The 19,036-nt window shown below is 40.6% G+C and overlaps 1 protein-coding gene across 2 annotated transcripts in view; it reads left to right on the top strand.

The window, feature by feature from the left end:
• The first annotated feature begins 2,578 nt into the window (after positions 1–2,578).
• Positions 2,579–19,036, top strand: part of ATP2A2 (ATPase sarcoplasmic/endoplasmic reticulum Ca2+ transporting 2) — a 59,665-nt gene continuing 43,207 nt past the window's right edge. The window contains exons 1-5 of one of the 2 annotated variants that reach the window (XM_057744449.1): positions 2,579–3,242; positions 3,930–3,947; positions 4,033–4,115; positions 11,101–11,205; positions 15,728–15,866. In XM_057744449.1, the coding sequence (XP_057600432.1) occupies positions 3,125–3,242; positions 3,930–3,947; positions 4,033–4,115; positions 11,101–11,205; positions 15,728–15,866 (463 nt within the window). In that variant the 5' untranslated portion in view covers positions 2,579–3,124. The remainder of the gene's footprint in view (positions 3,243–3,929; positions 3,948–4,032; positions 4,116–11,100; positions 11,206–15,727; positions 15,867–19,036) is intronic. The other variant, XM_057744450.1, reaches the window with a different exon arrangement.

The raw sequence follows: 19,036 nt of genomic DNA, 5'->3' as shown, positions 1-19,036 counted from the left end.
GCAGATTCTTAACCACTGCACCACTAGGGAAGCACCCACGCAGGATCTTTGTTGCCATGTGAGGGGATCTTTTCTTAGTTGTGGCATGCGGGATCTAGTTCCCTGACCAGGGGTCAAACCCGGGCCCCCTACATTGGGAGCACAGAGTCTTAACCACTGGATCACCAAGGAAGTCCCTGTTTGTTTGTTTTAAACCTAACTTTCACAGCCATTCACATGAGGAGAGTAGTTCAGAGGCCTTCCTGTTTATTTCACAAATTGGAAATCAATAAAATTGAGTTCAGCAACAATTTGCTGAAGCCCTCCTATGGCCAGGCCCTTTGCAAATCTCTGATAGATCAAGGATGGTGGGACTCTTTCATTCACTCAAATAGTAGGGATTCAATAAATCTTGAGTGTATACCAGGGGACTTAAGCATCCTGAAGATGGACAAGCTAGACAAGCTTCTGTTCTCATGGAGCTTACATCCTAGGAGGCGGAGACAGGCAGTAAACAGCTAAGCAAAAAATACATCAGAGATAAGTGCTGTGAAGAAAATAAAACAATGTGATAGCAAGGGTGACTGGGGAAGGTAGCCCTTTAAGTGGTCAGTCACAACATCTCTTAGGAGATAACAGGTAAGCTGAGATCTGAATGATAACATGGAACTAGGAGCTCGAAGATCTGGGGAAGAGCATTTAGTACAAAAGCACAGATCAGGAACCTCTCAAGAAGAAGGCAGCAATCCTTCTGCCTGGAAAACTTCTACCCTTGCTGGGTTGAGGCAGAAGAATTGGTAAGAAGTGGTGCAGACCTGGTCTGAGAGGGAGAAGAACCACCAGCCTTCCATTACCACAACCCCATCATGCAGTCACGTGTCCGTCCTGGAAGAGGCTCCAATCCTGTGGCCTAACCAGTTTCCACCTTGCTTCTCTTAGTGTATTGCTATACACTAGAATTTTTGTTTGTTTGGTGTAGGGTTTTGTTGGTCCTTTTCCAAGTATCAATCAAAACTGCATACCAGCCTCCACTCCTTGGAAATAATTAAACGAAATGACAAATGAAATGACGTTCCTGATTTTTTCATCTGGGTGATACACTGTGATTTGCATCTGTTAAAGAACTCTATCTTAAGTCCTGAGGCTGAGCCATCTGGGACAACTGGGGTGATTTTTGTTCTGCCTTGGCTTGTGTGGATGGTACACCACAGCCAAACTCAAAAGTGGACTAAGTGCTTCATTCTGTGACATGGTTCCTTAAGAAAACTGCTTTTTGTGATGCGAATGTGTTCACCTTTTGCTGATGAATTCAACGTGAAGGTCCTTTTCTCTCTTAAGTAGTCTAATTTTTGTATATTGGCAAAATTCCCTTTATCTTGCTGTTACGTAGGTCTTTTATTTTTAAAAATTTTTTTATTTTATAGATGACTTACAATGTGTTAGTTTCAAGTGTACAGCTATGTAACTTAGTTACATGTATATATATCTATTATCTTTCTATATGTTCTTTTTCAGATTCTTTTCCCATATAGGTTATTACAGAATAGTGAGTAGCGTTCCCTGTGCTATACAGTAGGTCCTTGATGACATAGGTTTTCTAAAGATCTCAAGAGCAAATTATCTGTGGTTTAATAGATTTTGGATTAAAGTCCCTTTTTCTCCTGTTTGGGAAAGTGGGAGTCTAGAAAACAGCCTTGATCTTAACGCCCAAGCGAAGCACCTTCTAGCACACCTCTGGTTTATTTAGCAGCTACAGTAGCGTTATCTGTGACTTCCATGCAGACATGTATCAAAGGCTGTGTGAGATATTAAAAATAAAACTTCTTTCTTCCTCTCCCCAGAGTGGGATTTCCTCAGTCAGAGCACAGAAGCCGCTGGGGAAGGGCTGGTATTTTCATGCGGTGGAGCTCTCGACAAGGGGGTGTGCGATGCGGTGTTATTGAAGCGACAGATGAGGGATTTTGGCCGAGTGGGAAGTGAACTGCGGAATTCCTCCCCTCGGTTCCTGAGAGGGGCTCCGAAGGAGACAGATCTGGATGCACAGTGCATCCCTAGGGGCGGAGGGCAAGGGGGCGAGCCAAGGACACCAATCCCAGCGCGCTTCGGGAAGCTCTGCGCCGACCGAGTTCGTAGGTTCCTCGGCCTCGCCTTACGAGTCACCCACCCCAACCTGAGGCCGACTCTGGAGGGTAGGCAGTTCCCTTGGGGCAGCGAGGGCACGGAGCCCACCGTGAGCCCTCCACCCGCCTGGGTTCTATGTCTGCAGGTGGTTGAGCCGGGCGGGAAAACAGATCCGCGGGAGCCAAAGAAGGGCCGGGGTTCACGCTGCGCGCGACAGCCGGCCGCAGCTCGCAGTGCGCGGGCGCGGCGCGCGCCGGCCTCGATCCGGGTTCCTGGGGGCCGTGCGCGAGAGGGGGCGGGGCTTGCGCGGCCGCGTGGGCGCAAGTCGCGCGGGAGGGAGGGAACCGGAGGAAGGGGGCGGGGCCGCGCCTCCCGCGCCGCGCTGGGCTCTCTCGGCCAATGAGCGACGTCCACATGCCGCGGCGGCGGCGAGAGGGGAGGCAGCGGCGGATAAATGCTATTAGAGCTGCCGCCGCGGAGCCGTCCCCGACGCCACCTCCTTCTCCTCCGCCGCAGTTTCCTCCTCTGCTGTCGGGGGTGCAGAGCTGAGGGCACAGGGCGAGCGCACCGCGCACCACCCCGCCGGCTCGCCTCCCTTGCTCCGTTCCGCTCTCTGGGGTCCGCCGGGCGCTCCCTCCTCCCGTCCGGGCGGGGCCGAGAATCACCTCAGGAGAACGGGGAGGGGGCTCGGGGGCCGCGGCCTGCACTCCCGGCGGGCGGTTGAGGGTGAAGGAGGCCCTCCCTTCTGACGAGGGGAGGGAGGGTCGGGAGCCCCCCCACCGTCCAGCTGTGCCCTGGGCGGGCGCCGGCGAGGGCCGGGCTGCGAGAGGGGCGGTTGTCTGGGGGAGGGGGCGCGGGGTGATTCAGCGCCCGACGAGGCGGAAGCGGCCGGAGGAGGAGAAGTAGCGGGAGAGTCCAGTCCGCGCCTGGGCGCCCGGGGTGGCACGAGCCCGCGGCCCGAGTGCGAGGCGGAGGCGAGGAGGCCGCGGGGACTGGAGGCGAGGCCGGCCGGGCCCCCGCAGCCATGGAGAACGCGCACACAAAGACGGTGGAGGAAGTGCTGGGCCACTTCGGCGTCAACGAGAGCACGGGGCTGAGCCTGGAGCAGGTCAAGAAGCTCAAGGAGAGATGGGGCTCCAACGGTAGGTGCCCGGCGCCGGGGCTGCAGGAGCCCCGCGCGGCTCGGCGCGGGCTCGAGAGCCAGGAAAGATGGCTGACCGGGCTCCACCTCGTGGGTCTCGGCTCCGCGCCCGCCGAGGGCTGCGGGCGGCGGGTTGAGCCCGCGCGCCGGCCCCGCGGGAGAGGGGTTGCAGACTGGGGGCGCCAGGGTCGGGTCTGCACCTCCTCTCGACCTGCTTGTGGCTCCAGCCCTTGACCTTCCCCTCACGCAGCTAGCTCGGCGGCCTCTCACCAACAGCAGCTGGCCCCGGCGGAGGGAGGGATGAGCCTCCTGCATCTGGGTTGAGCCCTGCGAGACATTTTCTCGGCTCTAGCCGGTTTATGAGGCGTCGTTGTAGTTGAGAATGCCTCTGACCGTTCTTGTACTACCCAGAGTTACACATCTGGCAGAAGTGATGACAGAGCTGAAATGACTGCTTGTTTCAGGAGCCCTGCTTAGGTGGTGATGAGATTCCACGTTTTGGAGTAGATCAGTACAACAAATACTGCATTATTTTCTTGGGGTACCATTTTGGTGTGGTTTCTATGAAATATGTTTGAATGTCTTTCAAAGACTGATAATTTAGTACTTCTTTTTGTAAAGCCAGAGTGCTAAAATGTTTTTTTTCCCCCTCTTGACACGTTGCCTGGTGAATTTCTACATTCTGCAGAATTACCGGCTGAAGAAGGTAAGTTATCTTAACATGTTTCTTCCTTCCCTTTGTGTGCTGATCTTAAGGTGACATTTACAACAAATATGTTCGTTTCTAACAGGAAAAACCTTGCTGGAACTTGTGATTGAGCAGTTTGAAGACTTACTAGTTAGGATTTTATTGTTGGCAGCATGTATATCTTTCGTAAGTATAAAGAAATTTATATTTTCTGCAAAAAGTTGAGAGTATACCGTAGATGAAAAACCAGGAAGCAAATGTCGATTGAGTAAGAACATTATATTTGGAGATTTAAGCTGTTTCTTAACGTTTTGTGTGGCGGGGGTCTTTTGGTTTTTGTTTTTTGATACCCTAGGTATTTTAAAATTATAAATAAAACATTTAAAGCCATCGTTTACAGAAATAAATGGATGCCTGACATTTGCAGTGCAGTTAGAAATTGTTCCCAAATGTGGCAGGATCTTATAAATTCTTGTGGTTTATCAGCTTTTAACATCAAAAAGTTCTTTATTGGAAGGCCTTTTCTGTTTTGGGTTCTTCCATTTTGTAAGATCGTACTAAGATAATGTTGGGCTCTTTGTAGTCTGTAAATAGAACTTACAAAAGGAATATTCCAGTTGCTCTCCCTTCCTGGTAATGGCAAGGTGACAGTTGTTTCTGACAGTGACAAGAATGATGACGGCAGTGATGGCACCACTGTTGACCAAATTTGGTCACTAACCTTTAGGGTGGTATATTTATCTAAATTAGACCCCTGTATTGAGTGGCTCCTAGGTTGAGAGAACAAGGTTTAGTACAATTGGTTCTAGATCTTAAAAGAAAAAAAAAACATTGTTTTTTCATGTTCTGTACGTGCTTACCTGATTGAGTCCTGTATGGTTGCTAAGAAACTGGTGAAATGCAAAGAACAGCAGAAGAAAGGTGATGGGGTTGGAAAGGATAATTCTAGGTTATTATTAACATTTTTTTCCTGTTCAATATTAATTTTTTATTGCTTTTTTTTTTCTTGGGCATTGAACTTCAGAGTTTTCCTAAAAAATGGTTATGAATAGGACACATGTTCCTAATCCTATCAGCATGAGATGCCTTTTGTTCTTAAAGTACAGTATTTTAGTCTTATAAAAACCAAGATGGGAAGTGAAATTCACTGTGTGATAACTTGTTTCAGTCTTTGCAAACTTGACACAGCTTCAGGGTTTCATTTTTGTGTGTTTGTACGCATGCAAGCCTCAGGCATCTACCTCAAGTTTTTATTGACAACCTTACCCTAGAGGGCTATTTTGAGAACTAAATACACGAAGTGGTGGGCATTTCTTTGCTTTAGGTGAAGGGAAAAAATTGGCAAGAGGTGAACTTTTTTGGAGTTTCTGTACTAAAAATCTGTCTTGAGACTTTAATATATCATGCCATATTAGCCAAGTGATGTGTAGCCATTAATTCCTCACGAATGTTTTCTATGGTTTTCAGTGAATAAAATTGAGAGTATCATGCCCATTATTCAGTATCCTGAATTAATCACTCCATACCTTATTATGTGTTTGTTTTTTCTTGATTAGTTACAAAAAATCCGCCCCCAGTAAGTGGCTGCTGCTTTACCAGTTCAGATACAGGAGTAGAGCTGTTTAATTAATTAGTTTCAATACATTGTCATGGGACAAAGCAAATAACATGTTTCAGTTAGTATAATGTTTATGTTTAAGCTGGCTGCATAATTTTAAAATAGTCTCAAGTTAGGTAGTTTTAATACTGGGCTTCAGTAAGGTCATTGAGGACCTCTTAGAAGTTAATCAGCTGCTGTATACAAGGCAGAGATGAAATAAATTTTTGAGTTATTTTGTGTGTGTAATTTAAGACAGTGTTGTAACATCAGTGGCATTATTTCCACTAGACAAGTTGTTGACTATTTAAGTTGTATAGGATCTCTTGAGTGGCTAGTTTGAGTGACTTTATATTAATATTTTGAAGTAATGAAGTGAGTTTTAGTTTAAATAGGGAGCTTATATCTTCTGGGCATTTTCAAATGGGGTTTTATTTTTATTTTATTTTTTGACTGTGCTTCATGGCTTGTGGGATCTTTAGTTCCCCAACCAGGGAATGAACCTGGCCACAGCAGTGAAAGTGCCGAATCCTAACCACTGGACTGCCAGGGAATTTCCTCAAATGGGTTTTTAAATAAATGCTTTAATTTTGTTGTAAGGTGGGATGTTGGCTTTTTATAGCTTTGTGGAGCTATATTTTGGACTTGAAATTTGAGTTACCTTTTTGGTGAGTACATGGAGTTATTGCTTAGGAAATGAACTATGTTACATTTTTATTTTATGGGTTGCTAAACAGAAAAATTTAAACACTTATTGTTTAGGAAGTACTGTAACTTGTTTTGATTTGTTTGATCAAGAAATTACGTATATAAAACTTGTTGATTTTCTCCATGTGGGGTTGGCACTACTGCTATATTATACTTGACCTTTTCATTGCACGTTTCTTTATCTTTGAAAAGAGCACTGAGTCTCTTGTGGTATTTGTGGTATCTTCCTATTTGTTTAAAAGGAAAAACAGTAAAGTATATATGTTCTTTTGGAGAAGAAAATAGCCAGTCTTTATAATCTATACGTGATGCATCATCAGGTTCTGCTCAAGTTAAGAAATACTAGACTTCAGTGATGTATTTCAAATATCAAACTAAGTAGTAAACTGTTAACTATAGTTAATATTTTGCTGTGGCAGAAAGCAGGAAACAGCATTAATATTTTACACTTGTGACCTGTAGGGATAAAGTTTAATTAACTTGTCACTTGGATTGGAAGAAGTAAGCAATGTATCTCCCACTGTATATGAAGTAACATTAGAAATTCCTTAACTTGACATTCAGTGCCTTCCTTTCCTTTCACTTTTTCTTTTCATCCCCCTTGTTCACCAACTTTGCCCTTCATATAACACATCATATGGTTGCTTAATTGGAATTCCTGTTCTCTTCTCTCTTTGGTGCCTTGTTAGAAGTTGAGCGCCTTAGGTACGTGGTACAAACACTGGGGATACAGCATGGAACAAAATACACAATCTCTTACCTGGAGCTGACATTCTAGTGGAGATAGATAAAAGTAAAATATGCAATAATCTGTTGGATTGGAGATAGTGCCGTGGAGAAACATAAAGTGGGCGAGGAGAGTGGTGGCGGAGTCTGTGGAGAGAGTGCAGTTTTCAAATAGGGCAGTCAGGAGAGGCGTCTAAGGTGACATTTACCTGAAGGAAGTGAGCTTGAGGACCATATTTGTCTCATCTGTCTGAATCATAAAGTCCTCTGTGGTAACAATTTGCGTAAGTTTCTCTACGCTTCAGCTCCATTTCCCCTGGAACTTTTGAAGGGATTCTTAATTCCTTTCAGAGCTTAGGTTAGTGCTTTTCATATAACAAATGTCTGGATGTTTGTGTTGGTAGCATTTTCAAAATACATGAAATTTGTTTACTTTGATTTTCTCAGTAAGATATATTCAAGAAGTATTTGATAATGTAGTGATTTTAAACTTTTCCCGTGTTTTAATTATTTTGAAGGATAAAATGGGCAGTTTACTGATTGGTTTAAGTAATTTATTTAGAGCCTGTCTTTAAAGTGGTTTGAAAGGTGAATGTGTATGGGGTTTTTAGTTTTGTTTTAAAAAAGATTGTATTCTCAAATCTGAAAATATTTGGAGTGTTTTCACGTAAGCTTTATGTCTGGATCAGAAAAGAATGTATAGTCTAATTCATACTATTCTTTTTATAATGGTTGAAAGAATTTTTGTTTCTCACCCTAGAAAATTGCTATAACACTTACTGGTGATACTTTCTTGTGAGGTGCTTAATATCTGTTTCCTCTTTTTAAAATTTTTGATGTAAATTTTTTCCTTCATTGAGTAAGTGTTTGAGTGCCTAAAGGCATTGAAAATTTCTGAGATATAAGGAGGAATGCAGACCTCATACATGTTTAAAGGCCCAGTCTTAAGAATGTGCTTATGATCTCTCATTTTCTTTTTAGGGTCTTGTTAAGAGCTCTGCACATTATCCTAACATGTAGGTAACTGAGTCACGGTACCATGACTGTCTTCTAGTTTACACCAAAACATGCCCTTTTACCTTGGATTAAAATTTGCTTAATTCATTAAACTCTGTTCTTTGGCATTTTTTGGCTGTACTGTCAGAAGTTATGGTGATGTACAGAGATCAGTCTTCCAGATAACAATTAGAAGGTAACCTACCCTATCTAAAGTAACCTAGCAAGGGAGTTCCCTGGCGGTCCAGTGGTTGGGACTTGGTGCTTTCACTGCCAGGGCCAGGTTCGATCCCTCCTCAGGGAACTAAATAAATAATCTAACAAGTGATTACTTTGAATATGATTGACAAGTTTGAAACTTGAACTTGCTGGAGCTGGGTAATGTAAACCCCAGAAGTACTGTTACTGTATTAATAGTGCAAAGCAAAGAAAGAAGAAACACCATGCCTAAAACTATACTGCAGTAGCCTTTCCTTCCACTTCTCTTTGATACTGTTGATGAGGTTGCTTACATTTTTGCTCTCTTAATGATACTGTTGATGAAGTTGGTTACTTTTTTGCTCTCTTAATGTTTAAGTTCATATACTGCCAAGTAGGAACTTGTACTTAGACATTGTATGAGATTTTTTCTTTATCCATGCATCTATTCAATAAGTATATAGTGAGCATCAACTATGTACAGAGACTCTTCTAAACCCCAGAGGATAGAACAGTGAACAAAAGGAAATACAGGTAATCCTTTATATTCAACCTGTTCTCAATAAAGATTTTTTAGAAACATTCGCCTCCCCCTCCCCATAAGTATATTTTGTATATAACTTCTGGTAAACCATAGTTATGAACTGACTGTACTATAATGCCAAGAAGACATAATAACGTGTCACTCATCTAATTTCCCTCTTCTTTTCACTACCTCCTTCCCCATCTTCTGGAGTCTTTCGTTTGTCAGCATCATCTTCCCATTTACAGAAGAGAGGTTTTCTTTTCCATAGAACAAAACCATGGAGGACTGCAGTGTGGTTTGAACACGATTGACTGGATTGGTTCTTAGCAGTCAGTGAAATATGGTTTATCTTTGAGTTGTAGCACTTAATTCTTTGGGTTATTTGTGGGTTTCAAAATATTTTTTAAAGTATTTAGAAAATTGGTAGTTGTCAGTGTTAAATAGGTTCAGCACCGTCCTTCCACACTGAGAGATTTGCCCACTCATTGGGCTGTAATTATACATTGTACAGAACCTTCAAATAACTATGAATGCCTGTGTTTCTCACACATAAACATTTAAAGTCACATAGTGGAAGTAAAGGCTATGCATAATACAGGTGAGGGCTATTGCATTATTGATGAGTACCACTTGTGCAGAGGAACCACGCGTTTCCTGAAGAGTAGAGTTTTGTTTTGATTGTCCTGTCCCTGCTTGCTTGCCTTAGTCTTTTCCTTTGCTCCAGCTGATATGGGATATTGCTTTAAGTTTGTTTCTCAGACCTAGCTGCCAAGAGGGAAATTCATACCCGCTTTAACAAGGTGTGAAGCTTATCTTAAAGTTGCTAATGCCTCACTGACCTTTTGGAAAGGTCCTGGTTACTCTTAAAGTTAAGCAATTTTTGTCCCCCAAGAGCTAATTAAATTTCTTATTTCTGATATGCTCTCCTTGGCAAATGTTTGAAAGACTAGTATCAAAGCAGCTGTGATCTTAGGTCTATCAAAATTTATAACTTCCTAGAGAAATTTTCATTCTGGCATTAGGCCTGGCCTTAACACCAGGAGTGCCCTGTTGAAAGCTTGCAGCAACAATTTGTATTCATTCTGGTGTTTGGCTTGCCCTGGTTCATTAGCTGTCAGTAGTGATTGGCATGCTTCAGGACCTGGTCCTTGTGTCTCCTGGTTTTCTCCCTGCTCAGATTGATATTTCTTTTGTTGGTGGCATAGTGGTGAGCGCTGTAGCTGCCTAACAAATTGATATTTGTTGTGAACTCGTAGTTACCCTCTTTTACTTGCAGCGTTCGTGCTGGGTCTTGCCTTAATCATCTTTATGGTTGTTTGCTGTTTGTGTCAAAACTCACTTTATAGTATTCCACTAGGTAGAAATGTCAGATGGCTTCATTATTGCCATAAACCATATCTGATGATATTAATAAGTATCAAAAACAGTGCTTTCATTGTTTACTGAATAGATCTTTTAAGGAAGCGATTTCATTGTGGAATATGCAAACATTTTAAGCAGTGTTAAAAGGCAAAGGCAAATCTTACCTCCCAGATTGAATCATGGGATACATTTAACATCCTTTTTGGATTGGCAGTCTTCCACAAAAATTGGTTGTTAAATTTTTAACCATTTAGATGCCTCTTTTACCATGTTCTTATAATTTATAATATTATTTTAAGATACATTGTGTTGAATTCTCTCTTCTTAGGGTTGCTCAGTTATGAAGTACAGTGTGGCACTCTTGTAGCTTTTAAATCTGAAAGTTGTGGTTGTGTGAGCGAGAAGTTAATTCTCTGCTCATTTTTCTTGGGGCAGTATTCTGTGCTGAGTTATAAAAGTTTTGGATTTATGTCATCCTGAAGTGCTGTGTTACTGTACTAGATGTCATAAGGGGGATAACTTTCAAAATACAGTCCTGATCACAGAACAACCTTGCACTAATGACCTTCAGCAACACCATTGAAAATACGTGGGACATTAACAGTTTATATACTCTAATTTTGAGTCAGCAATTAAGTGGTTTTTACTGTGAATTTGTGCCACTTAGGTATTATTTGATATGAATATTAACCAGATTAACAGTTTGATGATACCTTTTACTTTAACAAAATCAGGAATTTGTTTTATTTCTTCTGAAAAATATACATAGAAAATGAATGCGATTTACTTCCCCAAAAGTATTTGTTTTGGATTTTAAACCAATTATTACCTGAAAAAATAAATTAGTTCTTACGGGTATTATTAAGTTTATAGTTTTGAATCTTAAGAATTATTGAGAATAAGATATAAGCTGTTGTTTATGTCATTACATTTTGCTGTGTTTTATTTCTAAGGATGGTAAGAAAAGAAATTTTATGTATCATAATAATTCCTTTAGTGCCAGTCACTTCTGTTGTAAGAACACATTACAATTTTAACACATGCCATTTCTCTTTTAGGTTTTGGCTTGGTTTGAAGAAGGTGAAGAAACAATTACAGCTTTTGTAGAACCCTTTGTGATATTACTTATATTAGTAGCCAATGCAATTGTGGGTGTATGGCAGGTAAGCAAAAATTTCTGCAGTACTAAATTTTGCTAATTTATGTAAGTGATTTAAACTGTGTTAGTCTTTCTATTTCTTTTTCCTGGTGTGTTGACTAAAAATATCTGTGGAATTACACGTTTTTTAATCTATTAATTTATATAATGGCAAAATTTTAGACCTCATGTATATATACTTTGCTGTTAAAATTGCTCATCCTTCATGGTAGCATGGAATTAAGAACAGTGCATAAAGAAGCTACGTAAGGAAAACCAGAAAATTTGAGAACCAGTATCTCTCTTTATATTTTCTGGCTGCTTCCTATGAAAAGCTTTTATTCTCTTTGCGGGGGTGTTTGTGCACGTGTGTATTTACCTATAAAAATTGTTTAAATCCTAAATAATTTTACCTTCAGAGCATATTCCTGGCTGTTTTCCCTTAATTGCCCAGTGCCCAGGCCTTATTTACAGAATGGAAGCTAATTTTACTACAGAAACATGGGATCACACCTCTGCCCCGCATTTGCATGATTGGTCTGCTGCAGATAGCTAGTTTGAGAATTTAACTTTTCTAAGATTGTGGATCTGTTTAGTTTTTGGTTTTGATATATTTTAACAGACTCAGACTAGGATTTCACATTCATCTTTTAAGTATTGATCTCTTAGATTTTTGATGAATATAGTCACCTCTTTCAGGACTAAAATAGAGTGCCTCTGTCATTCTTAAAGTGGAAACATCTTGTAAACATACTTAGTCCTGTTGGAATTGTAAACTTCTGATCTTATTAATAAACATGAAGGCCTTTACATGGGGAGCTCATTTAGAAAGATGCCTACTTAGAAGAAATTTTTAATTGTGTTATTTTATTTTGATTTTTAAAAAATTGATTGTGTGTAAGTAGAAATGATCCTTTTGTGAATAATTTAGGCAAAAGAAATAATACGTAGCATTAGATGCCCTTCTCTAGTAATATTTTTTAAAATTAATTTATGTCAGTTACATAGTAGATACGTCATATATATTCCCATTTCATGCTTAGAGTGATTGGTAAGGTAGATGATAGTCCCATTTGACAGTTGTGACATTGAAGTTCAGAGTGATTGACTTATCAGAGGCCATACAGATAGTACATACATAGAGTATCTGTGATTTATATCCAGGACCAGGCTGATCTGAACTCCAAAGTAAAATTTTACAGCAGTTTTCACAGGACTTTTTTTTTTTTTTTTTTTAATAAATTTATCCATCTATTTATTGGCTATTGGGTGTTCATTGCTGCGTGTGGGCTTTCTCTAGATGTGGTAAGCGGGGGCTACTCTTCATTGCAGTGCATGGGCTTCTTTTTGCCGTGGCTTCTCTTGTGGAGCACAGCCTCTAGGTGCATGGGCTTCAACAGTTGTGGCTCTTGGGCTCTAGAACGCAGGCTCAGTAGTTGTGGCACACAGGCTTAGTTGCTCCAACGCATGTGGGATCTTCCCGGACCAGGGCTCGAACCTGTGTCCCCTGCATTGGCAAGTGGATTCTCAACCACTGTGCCACCAGGAAGTCCCTTCACAGGACTTTTATATATGTCTTAGCTTAAAGAAAAGTAACAGTCTTATATCTTAATCCTATTTACATAATATACAGAAGGGTATGAGCAATAGGGTTCTTCCTGGAAGTAAGGGAATTTATAATTATAGTGTAGAGTGGTATTTGGGAGGGGTGGGGCATATATTTCTGATCAGTGTCATCAAGGAAGGCTGACAAGCAGTTGGGGAACTATAGAGAAATGGGTGGAGGCTGGGGAGAATAGTCCAGAGAGGGGGTGGCATGAGCAGAGTGGTACAAAGTGTGTTTGAGGAATGACATTTAGAGCTATCTGGATTTGAGTGGAGGGAGGTAGGGGTTGCAACTTTTAGAACAAAGGAAACCTTAGAAGGTCTTCTAAGTTTTTATTTGTAGTAAGTTAGGTATATTTGTTTTTCCCCAAGCTGACCTATTTTTTTGGTATAATCTGTTTGAATCTATGGTCATTTGCTCCCCTTTTCCACCCCCTGTACTATATAAATACTCCTTTTAATAGTTTGAATTGGGGGTAAGGCTTTTTTTTTTTTTAATGACAAATTTATATTTGTATGTCATAACAAAGGGATGATTTCCTTTATATATGCAAAGTTCTTAAAATTCAATAAAAGGAAGGGTGAAGATCATGAACACAGATTACAGAAAAGAAATACGAATGGCTTATCAATTTAAGAAAGATGGTTAGCCCACTTAAGATTAAAAATACGTAAATTAAAATAACAATAAAATTTATACCTAAACATTAAGAAAGTTTGAGTATACATGCTGGCGAGGGTGTGTGGAAGCTGATTAAAACTATCATTTTAATTTTATGTAACTTCTGTAAAGGGTAACTTAGTGATACATATTAAAGTTTGACTTGCACATACTCTGTAACCCAGAAATTGCTTTTTTAGGAATTTACATAAAATATGTAATTGTGCATGTTCCCAAATACAATACTGATAGTAATAATAACTATTACTTATTGAGCATTTGTTATAGACCAAGCATAAGTGATTTTAATTGGCATCTTTGTCCTTGGGGTCTGAGATAGTTTATCTTTAAGTTTATGCTTCTAATTTAAATGTGCCTTTGCCGATTTTTAACAGAAGCAAAATACAGTATTCCTGGATGTCTTAACCTTGATCCGTCCAGTTAAACTCTACCTGACATGACCTTGAGGAAAGAGAAAAGAGTAAAACTGCCACAATTCATAAATTCAGGGGGACAAATCCTGAGGAAAAAGTTTCAAATTCGACTAATTGAATAGCAGCAATGCTCAGAATTTATTCTTCCTATAATATCAGTAATGTTTGAACTGAACCTGAAGGACCTTTCAGCAGTGACATTGATTAGAGTTAGATATGCTGGTATTTCTGTTAATTATAAGGTACTACAGATAGACTCATTCCTTAAGCAGATCTCATATGGGATTTAAATTATTTTTATCATGAACTTCCCAAATTTAAGGTTTCCTATACTTTTTCAGGGATACATACATAAAAAGTGAGACACACGCCATTAGCTTTCAGTTTTCTGTCATGTAAATTATTTTCAGGCAGGTTTGGGGACGTAATTTTTACCACAAGGGGAAAAATGAGATTGCATGGTATTGAGCATAAATTTTATCCAAGTAAAGATTAAAATGTAGAGATTTAGATTAGAAGACAAAGATGTGAGAGAAATGAAAGAATTCTTTCCTTTGTGCATTGAATAACCTCACCTGGGCTTGTGCTTTGTAGATTTGCTCCTTGACTTTTTTTTTTTAATAATAAATTTATTTATTTATTGGCTGTGTTGGGTCTTCATTATTGCACACGGGCTTTCTCTAGTTGCTGAGAGCTGGGGCTACGCTTCATTGTGGTGTGCAGGCTCCTCATTGCAGTGGCTTCTTTTGCTGTGGAGCATGGGCTCTAGAGTGCAGGCTCAATAGTTGTGGCACACGGGCTTAGTTGCCCCGTGGCATGTGGTGTATCTTCCCAGAGCAGAGCTTGAACCCATGTCCCCTGCATTGGCAGGTGGGTTCTTAACCACTACGCCACCTAGGAAGTCCCCTCCTTGACTTCTGATTGCTTATTTTCTGAAAGGAAAAAAGACGAATTATCACATAAGCTTCCCACCCCCTCCCCCCACAAGGAACTTTCCTTTTGCTCTTTTTTTCAACATGACTCATTTTAATTATGCATATTTCATCTTGAAATTAGGGAAGAAAAATTGTGTGTCACTAAGTCTGGACATGTTCATATATAATATTATGGTAAATATGGTATGGAACTGGCAGTGCTTCCAGCCACTTATTGGTCTTTACCACCGGTGAGAGGTTTAGAATTTGTGAGATGTAACTTGATTTTCTTAATTCATCACTCAAAGCATTTGCTCTGTGCCAAAACACAGTCTAAGCATTTTACACGTAGCTTGTAAATCCTCACAACCTTTGAGGATGAGTACTGTTAGTGTCCTGGTTTTGTAGGCAGTAAACCTGTGTGTCATGTAACTTAGCCACAATCAGTAGCTTGCTTATTTATTTATTTATTTATTTATTTATTTATTTATTTATTTATTTATTATGTTTTAATCAGTAGCTTTTGAGTACAGAAGCCTGGGTTGAATCTGGGCAGTCCAGCCCCAGACCATCACCTTTCATGGGAGTCAAGATTGATTTAATGGTGTGAGGCTGAAGGTGGACCATGTTGCATGGTGTGCTTAGGGACAGCAGGTTCTAATAACTGCTTTTCTCCGTTGATTTTTATCTCCTTACCCTTCTTAGCATGCTTATTTTTTCCTTTTTACTACAAAATCATAGGGGCCTAATGTTTATTATCTTAAGATGTGAATCATTTACTACAAATGTTATTAATGTGCATCTCTTGTGGTTTTGTTGTTGTTTTTCTTTTTAAGTTTAGGTTAGAACTCTAAAATTTGATTCCTAGGGCTAGAAACACTTGGCAGTGGCAGGCTGTGTTTACTACTATTACCTTTGTTTTCTTTTTTACAGGAAAGAAATGCTGAAAATGCAATCGAAGCCCTTAAGGAGTATGAGCCTGAAATGGGCAAAGTGTATCGACAGGACAGGAAGAGTGTACAACGGATTAAGGCTAAAGACATAGTTCCTGGTGATATTGTAGAAATTGCTGGTGAGTTGAGTTTTTCATTTTTATTGTAGGTTGTATATCTGAATACAGTCCTTTTCTCAAAGCTCATACTTAAGTGTTTTAAAAGTTAGGCTCCTGTGTATCAATTATATTAACTGATTTTTAGTGCTATCCAAACAAATCAAGTTTTCTGTAAAATTTTCAAAGTGTTTGGCACCTCCCTTCATGTTGATAAGTGTTTTTCTTTTCTTTTTTCTTAAACAAGGTGTTATGAATCATTGTGCTTATTGCTTTTAGTACATTGTAGAATACTAGTGCTAGTGTGATAATGGACTGAATCTTGATTTGACAGTTGTAGCGAGCAGTTTGTTAGAATACTAGTTAATGGCTACATAATTTTTCCTGTTTTGGTTCTTGGCACAAATAATAAATCAGACTTGCAACTGTCAAACTAAGTTGATGGCTGAAGGGTAATTTTATAACTTTAAAAGCTCTACTTTAAAATACTTGGATGTAACACTGAGCCAGGCATCTTAGCCAGGGATCTAGGTTTGGGCTTTAAAGAGTTAGTGAATCCATTGCAATGCCAGAGCTCTACACAAATCTCAAAGAGGTCCTCATTGCTCTAGGTCAGTGCCATGTTTTCAGGCAACCCAGAATGCTCCTGGAGCCAATCAGAACAGTCTGATCTCTGTTGGGGAATCGTTACTTGGGTTATTCAAATCATTGTGGTTTTTCACACCCTCCTGAGCTCAGAATACTTGTTTTCTTTTTGTGAATTGTCTTATACTAACGCTTTTACACTGACTTGTGGGGAAAGTGTGCTTTGTCTTTATTGTCTTAACTCATTTTAATAAGAATTCAGAATGCTGTGTCTCTTGGCCTGTGCTCTACAACTTTGGCCTTTGAAAGTAAATTACCAGGACTTCCCTGGTGGTCCAGTGGTTAAGACTCCGAGCTCCCAGTGAGGGAGCGTGGGTTTGATCCCTGGTCTTTGATCCCTGGTCGGGGAACCTAAGATCTTGCATGCTGCCTAGCACGGCTGGAAAAAAACAAAACAAACAAACCAAAAAAAAAAAAGAAAGTAAATTACCTTGTCATAGGTCTTCCAGAAAAAGAATAGCGTTGCCTGTATTTTTTATAATATATTTATTTTTAATCATTGAGTATCCAAAATTCAAAAACTTGTAGGTTTTAGATCTTGAAGATGTTACATACATTAGCTGTTTGGAGGGTTTTTGTTTTTGATTTTTTTTTTTTTTGTATTGGAGTGTAATTGCTTTACAGTGTTGTGTTAGTTTCTGCTATACAGTGAAGTGAGTCAGCTGTATGTATACATATATCCCCTCCCTCTTGGGACCCCCATCCCATGTCCCACCCATCTAGGTCATCACATCGCACCAAGCTGAGCTCCCTGTACTATGCAGCATGTTCCTACTAGCTATTTTACACATTGTAGTGTATTTATGTCAAACCTAACCTCCCAACTCATCCCACCCTCCCCTTCCACCCCTGTGTCCACACGCCTGTTCTCTACATCCGCATTTCTTTTCTTTTTTTAAATATTTATTTGGTTGCACCGGATCTTAGTTGTGGCAGACAGCCTCCTTAGTTGTGGCATGCATGTGGGATCTAGTTCCCTGACCAGTGATTGAACCCGAGCCCCTGGATTGGGAGCGCAGAGTCTTAACTACCGCGCCACCAGGGAACTCCCTGTCTGTTTTTCTATTCCTGCCCTGCAAATAGGTTCATCTGTACCATTTTTCTAGATTCCACATATATGCGTTAATATACGATACCTATTTTTTTTCTCTCTGACTTCACTCTGTATGACAAACTCTAGGTCCATCCGCATCTCTACAAACAACCCAATTTCTTTCCTTTTTTTGGCTGAATAATATTCCATTATATATATGTACCACATTTTCTTCATCCATTCATCTGTTGATGGACATTTAGGGTGTTTCCATGGCTTGGCTATTGTCAGTATTGCTGCAGTGAACATTGGTGTGCCTTGTTGTGCGTGAGCTTTCTCTAGTGTGGCACGAGGGGGCTACTCTTGGTTGTGGTGTGTGGGGCTTCTCATTGCAGGGGCTTCTGTTGTGGAGCACGGGCTGCAAGCGTGCGGGCTCAGTAGTGGTAGCACTTTGCCCCTAGAGCGTGCAGTTTTCAGTAGTTGTGGCTTGCAAGCTTTAGAGCACAGGCTCAGTAGCCGTGGCGCATGGGCTTAGTGGCTCCTCGGTATGTGGGATCTTCCCAGACGGGCGATTGAACCTGTGTCCCCTGTATTGGCAGGCGGATTCTTTTTTTTTTTTTTTTTTTTTTTTTGCAATAACTTTTTTTTAAATTTTATTTATTTATTATTTTTTTGGGGGTACACCAAGTTCAATCATCTGTTTTTATACACATATCCCCGTATTCCCTCCCTCCCTTGACTCCCCCCCCACCCTCCCTCGAGTCCCCCCCACCCTCCCTGTCCCAGTCCTCTAAGGCATCTTCCATCCTCGAGTTGAACTCCCTTTGTTATACAACAACTTCCCACTGTCTATCTACTTTACAGTTGGTAGTATATATATGTCTGTGCTACTCTCTCGCTTCGTCTCACCTTCCCCTTCACCCCCCACCCCCTCCCAAACCCTGAGTTCTCCAGTCCATTCTCTGCACCTGCGTCCTTGTTCTTGTCACTGAGTTCATCAGTACCATTTTTAGATTCCGTATATGTGAGTTAGCATACAATATTTGTCTTTCTCTTTCTGACTTACTTCACTCTGTATGACAGACTGTAGGTCTACCCACCTCATTACATATAGCTCCATCTCATCCCTTTTTATAGCTGAGTAATATTCCATTGTATATATATGCCACATCTTCTTTATCCATTCGTTTGTTGATGGGCATTTAGGTTGCTTCCATGTCCTGGCTATTGTAAATAGTGCTGCAATAAACATGATGGTACATGTTTCTTTTGGGATTATGGTTTTCTTTGGGTATATGCCCAGGAATGGGATTACTGGATCATATGGTAGTTCTATTTGTAGTTTTTTAAGGAACCTCCAAATTGTTTTCCATAGTGGCTGTACCAACTTACATTCCCACCAACAGTGCAGGAGAGTTCCCTTTTCTCCACACCCTCTCCAACATTTGTTGTTTCCAGATTTTGTAATGATGGCCATTCTGATTGGTGTGAGGTGATACCTCATTGTGGCTTTGAC

The sequence above is a fragment of the Hippopotamus amphibius genome, chromosome 8 (assembly GCF_030028045.1).
Source record: "Hippopotamus amphibius kiboko isolate mHipAmp2 chromosome 8, mHipAmp2.hap2, whole genome shotgun sequence".
NCBI lineage: Eukaryota > Metazoa > Chordata > Mammalia > Artiodactyla > Hippopotamidae > Hippopotamus > Hippopotamus amphibius.
The sequence above is the reverse complement of the archived record's forward strand: the minus strand, read 5'-3'. Positions and strand labels throughout refer to the sequence as shown.